Source organism: Pteropus alecto, unplaced genomic scaffold (assembly GCF_000325575.1).
Source record: "Pteropus alecto unplaced genomic scaffold, ASM32557v1 scaffold94, whole genome shotgun sequence".
Lineage (NCBI taxonomy): Eukaryota > Metazoa > Chordata > Mammalia > Chiroptera > Pteropodidae > Pteropus > Pteropus alecto.
In genome coordinates this window covers 875,607-883,247 of record NW_006437736.1, presented here as the reverse complement: position 1 = coordinate 883,247, position 7,641 = coordinate 875,607, and the positions used below count along the sequence as shown (strand labels likewise).

The 7,641-nt window shown below is 39.8% G+C and overlaps 1 protein-coding gene across 16 annotated transcripts in view; it reads right to left on the bottom strand.

Moving 5' to 3' along the window:
- The window catches only part of RBFOX2 (RNA binding fox-1 homolog 2), a 164,185-nt gene that overhangs the window by 80,827 nt on the left and 75,717 nt on the right, over positions 1-7,641 (bottom strand). For 11 of the 16 annotated variants that reach the window (XM_025048791.1, XM_025048790.1, XM_025048796.1 and 8 more), the window contains exon 1: positions 658-831. The exons of 1 other annotated variant lie outside the window; for it this stretch is intronic. In XM_025048791.1, the coding sequence (XP_024904559.1) occupies positions 658-816 (159 nt within the window). In that variant the 5' untranslated portion in view covers positions 817-831. Of the gene's footprint in view, positions 1-657; positions 832-977; positions 1,262-7,641 lie in introns of those variants that run through there. 4 more of the 16 variants (XM_025048798.1, XM_006914491.3, XM_025048799.1 and 1 more) reach the window with 3 other exon arrangements.

Below are 7,641 nucleotides of genomic sequence, written 5' to 3'. Positions count from 1 at the left end.
CAAGCCTGGAGTGAAAACGATCCTAAGTCTGAGACTAAAGGACATGAGTGTTCTACAACGCAAATGATCTCTCATTGATAAATCACAGCCTCGCATTCCCTCTCACCCTATATATAAAGCAAAAAGGGTAAAAACGCACACAGAGAAGGGTGCCAACGAGAAAAATAGCACCGTCAGGGGAAACCACGGAACAGGATTCACCTTTTGATTTGTGAGGAATGACTTGCTAAAATGTGGATGAGATACTGCCTGGCATAACCAGAGACAGCCAGAGCGAGAGACAGGGAGGAAGAGATCTTCCATTTCCCACTCCCTCTCCTTCAAATGCCTTTTAATGCCCCCGGGATTGTCATTTATACATTCGGATCTGTCAGGGAGGGCTCTACCTGCCTCTGCTGCACCTGAATGCTCCTATGGTTCCTCCTGAGAACATTCTTTGCCAGTAACAAAGCCATGAAAATGAAACATATTCTCCCAGTCTTCATTTTTAATAAGCCATTCAGAACGAAGGCAGCAAAACTGCAATTCCATAGCCAATTCTGAGAAACCGAAGTGAATCGGGAATCAGATTTCCCCGTAGCAAATTCTTCTGCAATTCTTAAAAGGAAGTCAATCCCTCTCCCCTCTTTTTGGCAGTCTACAAGAATCTCTTCCTACCTCTGCAGTCTCTCTCTCCCTCCCTCTTCTCAGAACCAAGACAAAGAGGTAGACAAATCCCCACAGGGTCTTTCCTGAGCTACAGCTGCAAAGTACAGGAAACAGGAATCTGCTATGGAGCTGGGGGGGCGGGGGTTGGGGGGAAGGATACGGATACATCTCTCTCAAAACACAGACTTTTCAGCTGATAACAATAAATTTGGCCTTTTCGAAGAAGATGATAATAACTGAAACTCTGCTTACTGTGCCCCACCCCCGTATCTTTATTTAGATCACACAAACGGGGAAAAGGAAAACACCGAGGAAAACACAAATCTTACCTGAGTTACCATTTTCTTTTTCTCCATAAACCAAACGGAACAGATGATGATGAACACTTCAGGGCAGTCGTGCTGGGGCACACCTTCCCCAGCGTTCTCACCACCCCCCTCCCCCCCCCAATCCAGCTATTTAAGGGTGGGTAATTGATCTCCCTTTATTCCGTCCTCCTTCCCTTTTCTTTCTAGTGTTTCTTCCTTTCTTTTCTCTTCCTCTCTGGCAGTCTCTCCCCCTCCTTCTTTCTCCAGCTCCCTCCCATATCTCAGGCAGATGGCTGAAGGAAGCCCCACCCCTGAATGCCTAAGGTAATTAATCAGAGTAGAGCCCCACCTCTTCCTCCTCCCCCCACCCCCTCCCCGCAGGCTGACATCTCCCAACTCCAGAAACAGGCCTACCGGAGAATGGCAGTTTGGTGTGTGCTTTGCGCACGCGCACGTGTGTGTGTGTGTGTGTGTGTGTGTGTGTGTGTGTGTGAGTAAAGGGGGGAAGGAGGGGGAGAAAGAGGGAGGGGCAGGCGCCATGTGCAGGCATATTTTAAAGAGTGAATATTCGCGATGGTGGTATTAATTATACAGCACTGGAAGCATTCGTAGAAGTTTACCACAGTTAATACAGATTTAAAATATTCCAACCATGACTATCTGATAATAAATAAGAAATGAAACAAAAATTTTAACAAAACATTTCCACTGATGTACAGTTTATAGATGTAGTGGATTTAATGAACAATGTGAAAAGCTGTTGAAAGACCATTGACTGGAAAGGTTTTCAAGGAATGGGAATATGCAAGAACCTGCTTGTCCTAAAGCAGTCTAATGACTGCGAAGGGCTAAAGGAGAGGAGGAAGGTAATTAAAGTGCTTATTTTTTCTACTGTAAAATATGTGGGGATTCTGAAAAAGGCATCTACAAAAATGACTGCTTAAGAAACTTAAGGTGTAAACTAAGGGGGATACAGATTTGCTTAAGGCTTCCGGCCTCATTAAAAATTCTGGTTAACTGAGAATTCACTCTTTGTGTTCATCAGCCTTCCATATTTTAGCCTCCACTGAAAAACATAAACCCTTTCTTCTTATATATACACTGGATATCTATAAATAATAGCTACTAGCGTGTGCTACAGATATAGAATGTTTGGGAGAATGTTTATTGAATATGAGTTTCTATGAAGTTCTCTTACTAAAAGGACATAATGTAAAAAGGGTCAAAGATGTGATTCGGTCCAGGAAGTCCTGGTCCAGGTCCTGACTGGGCCCTTTATAAGTAAGTGATCTTAGACAAGTCTTCACTTCTGAATATAAATTTTATAATCTCCCTACTTTATATTATTAAATATAATAAAATAGCATGTGAGTTTGATGAGTTTATGATTATCATTTCTCACAAAATACTAATTTTTTAGTACTCTAATAAGATCCTAAATAATTTTATGTATTTTAGTTATGCTATATTTATTACATTGTAATCTCTCACAGATTACCACAAAGGGAAGAGATTAATTCCAAAATTAAGCTTCCTGTTTTTAAAATAGACGCGTAAAGAAATCAAATTTAAAAATCACAAATCATAATGAGAATACAGTTTTTTGCTGAATCCATAAGAATTGTTTGGCAAAATGTATAACCAGGCTTTAAAAAATCTAGTATATAATAATGTTGGATGGTGCATTACCAATATAATATCGCCATGCTCCACCCAAATTAATAATCATTTCAACAATTCTGAAAAGAATACAGGAACTACCAAACAATCTAGAGAACCTGGAGAAACTGACACAATCACAGATATTTACTGAATACCTCAAATATGTCAGGCACTATTCTGGGCATTTTACAGATATCTATATACCTTTGCTATAATCCATAACGTGTAAAGAAATATGTACCAAGGAATAGGATCTTTAAACATTAGGAAAAAAATATTATGAAAAAAGGAACAGATCAGTACTAGGCTTGTTTTTATTTAACATTTTTAGAACTGATCTGGAAGATAGAACGTATTGTATTCTTTGAATTTGCAACTGAAAATCCAATTAGAAGGAGGTAAAATCCAGTCAAATGTTTTAAAAGACAAAGTGAGTAAGCAGAAAAGAGGCAGGTGAGTTTCACTAGAAGCAGGGGCAACCCAGTGTACGTTGGGGAAAAATCTAAATCATATTTATGATAATTATTTACATTTTCAGTTCTAATATAAGAAATACACCTGAGAATCACTGTATACCACTCTTTGAATCCACTGGTCCATTACAGTAAAAGGGACAAAAAACCCTGGAGCACCAGGATGCCAGACTCCCTCACTCTCTGCCCCCCACACACTACCCTTACGAAACCAAGCCTCAGCTCTCTTGAAGCTTGTGTGTGATGACAGCCTCCATATGTATAAAAAGACGACAGGCCCCCAAGAAAAGATTTTATTATTACTTTTATAAATAAAAAGGTAAATGAGAGATCCCTATGAGCAGAGAAAGTCTAGGACCAGGATTAGGAGAAAGGTTTCCTGAGGCCTGGTATTCATGCCTCTTTTCTACATTTAGGACCAATATTTTATACTGCAAATAATAAGCTTATGAAAGTCATTACCACAAGAGTCAGTATGGGCTAAAGTAAAAATAAATATTAAAATGATTTCTATGAACTCAGTGAATAAGAGAATCATAGTGAGCACTGGACAAACTCAAGGCTATTTTGAAGTGTGTCCCTGACTTTAAGGGCTGGTATTATAGAGGACAATTTGCTCCCTGGTGCCCAAGAGAGAGAGAAGAGCCTGGACTTAACAGCCTGGATCTGACCCAGCAAAACAACTGGAGTCCCCTGGTGGCTTAATGTGCCCAGCCGTGCGCCAAGGAGAAACTCATCTCAGGGCATTATCGGGGCGGGGTGGGGATGGGGGGAGGCAAATACACACAGCAAGAACGTCAGCTAAGGGAGGAGACCACATCCACCTTCATGGATCAATCTCCGGCTTCCAGCTCAGTGCCTGGTGTATGGTAGGTACTCAATAAATATTTGTTAAATAAACAAATGAAGGAACTTCTCCTAGTTGTCTCAATTTCTTCATTGCTTCCTCATGTTTCATGCAACCCCCAGAACTCCAGCTTCCTTTCCCCCACACTCAATGGAAAGTTATCTTGCTGAAGTCACCAAAGACCTCCGATGGCCAGATTCAGTGCACGTTTTATATCTTCTTTAACTTATACGTAGCATTTGGCACTCCCTCTTTAGGAAATGCTCATTCTCAGCTTCAAAAGACCCCAATCTTTCCTGATTTTCCTCTTTCTACCTTCACTCGCTTCCCCATCTTACTTTTCTTCCTCGGCCCGCCCTGTAAATGTCTGATGTGCCACACTCAGACCTCTCTTTACTGCATGCCACAGATTCTTAACCCCAGGTGCAGAGCTCCTCACACAGACACCCCAGTGGAAATTTGTTTTCTTCTGTGCTTTTCTATGCAGGGAGGATTCACAAGATTCAGCAGCTTCTCAAAAGGGTACAAACCTCAAAACAGAGCAACACTGCTGAGAACACACTTTCTCTAGGTGATATAATTCATCCCATCGCCCCGATCACCACCCATTTACCTTGGTGATCCCCACATCTCTATGTCTAATCCAGTTATCTCTCCTGGATGACAGATCAAAAAAAATCCAACTGCCAAATAATGGTCAACTCCATTTAGATCTCCTACATATTTCTCTAATTTTAAAGTCCAAAACTAAATTAAATTCTCAAAATCAAATCACTAATTCCTTTAACAAATGTATGAGGGCCTACTATGTGCCAGGCACTGTTCTAGTTACTGAAGAAAACCAGTAATGGACAAAGGAGGTAAAAGTCCTTCTAGCTTGGATTCTAGTACACATTCTACCATGTTTGTTTTCTTGGTGAACGGTTAAATTTCATGACCGGTAAAATAACTACCATTTCTTGAGAATTTACTCTGTGGTGGCTTCCTATCAGACAACTACTTATATATGAGCTCATTTTACCCCATGACGAGATATTTCAATCTCCTTTTCAGAGACGAGGAAACTGTCTCTCTGCCTCCAGTCTACCACTCTTCATTCAAGCCTCTCGCTACTGCCAAAGCGATCTTTCCAAATGCAGATCTCATCATGCCACCGCTCCAATAAAAATCTGCAACTAAGAGGGAAAAGTCCTAACTCTTAGGCCCTAACACGAAATCTGGCTTTGGCTTTCCAGTCAGACACTGCTCTGCGCCGCCCCCCGCCCCCCCACCCCCGCTCTTCTCTGCCCCTAGACACTGAACATGCAGTTAAGCTCCTCAAGGACATCAAGTTTGTTTTTTTTCTGTTTTATGTTCTTACTCCCTTGAATATGGCCTTCTATCTGGCTAGTGCATCCTTCAAGGCTCGCTTCAGGAATCCCCTGCTTCAGAAAGCTTTTCCTCAACCTGCCTGCTCCCACATCTGGGATAGGTACCCCTTAACCCCGTGCTTTAGCGCCCAACTCACGGTTCATAATTGTTGGGTTACTGTTTCTGTGTAACTACGACTAGACTGAGCAATCTGAGGGGACTGTGTGTTTCATACCACATCCCCAGCTTCAAATTCACTGTCTGAATATATAGTAGATGAATAAATGTTTGTTAAAATCAAACAATAATGCCTTGATTTCTATCGCTAGCCATTTATTTACCCATATATGGGTACCTACGAATGAGTCTCTATGTGGTTATCAAAATATTATAAAAGCAATTCTTTCCTTCCAACAGAGTATTTGGAAATAGCTTCAAAATTATCAATTTACTTCAGTATCTTAGAAATTTGAAGCTTTAAGGAAGATGTACAAAAAGAGAGAGTGGAAGGAAGGTCTTATTTTCAACTTTATTCTAAGAGTTCAGATTCTAGACATTACTCACAGATTAAAAATCTTTAACTTTAGGCTTTCTCGCTCTTCACAGTTTTACACAGATGTGACTCAACTTCCCTACCTTCCACCCGCACAGCAGCCATGCTATAAAAGCAGATCCCAGAGTCCCTCACTAAAAGGTAGGTTTTACTCATACTTTCCCAGGCTACCTCTGACACCCAAGTGAAAAGCAACATTAAAGGGATGGCATTTCCTGCAATAATAAAAACTTGTTAGTACAAAAGCTCTTCACAGCACGCCCCCACACAATAACCCCAACTACGTGTAAATAACAATCTACACCTAATAGATATTAAATACCTTCTCAGAAGCGTCTCTAACACAATACCACTTTAATTATCCTTTGCCCCCAAATTCCCTTTAATATAAATGAAGCCAAATTATTGCTAACTCTTTTATTTCCTAGACTCTTTTCTCCAGTTTAGGCAGGGTTCACTTATATAGAACCCATTTCAGAAAATAAAGTGAGAGCAGAATTTGAAATCAACTGTTTAGACTTTATATGCTTATAAAACCCGAATTATCTTCATATTTATTTCTTATTCCTCAAATTCAAACCTGTAGAACAAGACCACAAATAACATAGGTGAGGCCAGAGAAATTAGAAAGCATCACTTCATAAATTATTATCTAAACTTGCGTAATATATTCTTATATCTTTAAAATATCCCAAACTCTAGACAATTAAGAGTCATATACACAACTGAAATTACGTATAGAGTCTCTGTATTCTGTGAGATATTAAGAAAAAGGTTTTTAGACAAATATTAGAAAGGGGTGGGATGTAAACAAATTTATCAAAAACTAGATTATCAAGAAAATACCTGACTAATCTGTGGAAACTGAAGTGTGCTTATTCTCCAATGCTAAAATAATGCTGTGTCTCTATTAATTATTAAATTGTGAAGATTTTGCTGTCTTCTCCAACCCTAAATCTGTGTCTGGCACACAGTAGTTACGCAAAAAGCACTATCAAAATGAGAAATTAAAGAATACATATCTCCCTCTATATTAAGGTCATCTTGCCACAAAGAAGTAGAGAGCCTGTGGGCCAATCCACTCTAGGGCACTCTGCAGACCCGGGCATAGGCGAGGCAAATGTATCTTTTAGACAGGTAACTTTCCAGCTCCCATCTTCCAGATGACTAACATCCTTAAGCTGTACCGTGCTGTCCTAAACCCTCAAATCAGGACACTTAGCTACACTCCCAACTGCCCCATTTACCTCGAAATGATTATCAGTCAATGTGTTCAGTGGGTGACAAGTTCAGTAAAACTGCCTCAGGAAAAACTGATAATAGATTATCCCTTAACTTGCAACAAGTTTCATTCTCCTTCTTCCTCCACCCAGTTTTTTCTATTGTGGAAAAATATACATGACATAAAGTTTACTATCTTAGCTATTTCGAAGTATACAGTTCAGTGGTTATTATATATATTCATAATGTGCTACCATCACGGCCATCCATTTCCAGAACTCTTATCCGTTTTTTAAAACTGAAACTTTATACCCAGTAAGCAGTAACTCCCCGTTCTCCTTGTCCCCAGACTCCTTGGGAACCACCATTCTACTTTCTGTCTCTATGATCTTGACTACTCTAGGTACCACATACAAGTGAAATCATATGGGATATCTTTCTGTGGCTTGCTTATGTCACTTAGGATAATATCCTCAAGGTTCTTCCACGTTGCAGCCTATTCAGAATTTCCTTTTTTTTTTTTTTTTTTTTTTTAAGGGCGGTAATATTTCCCTTTTTTTTTTATACATTTTTTTTTTT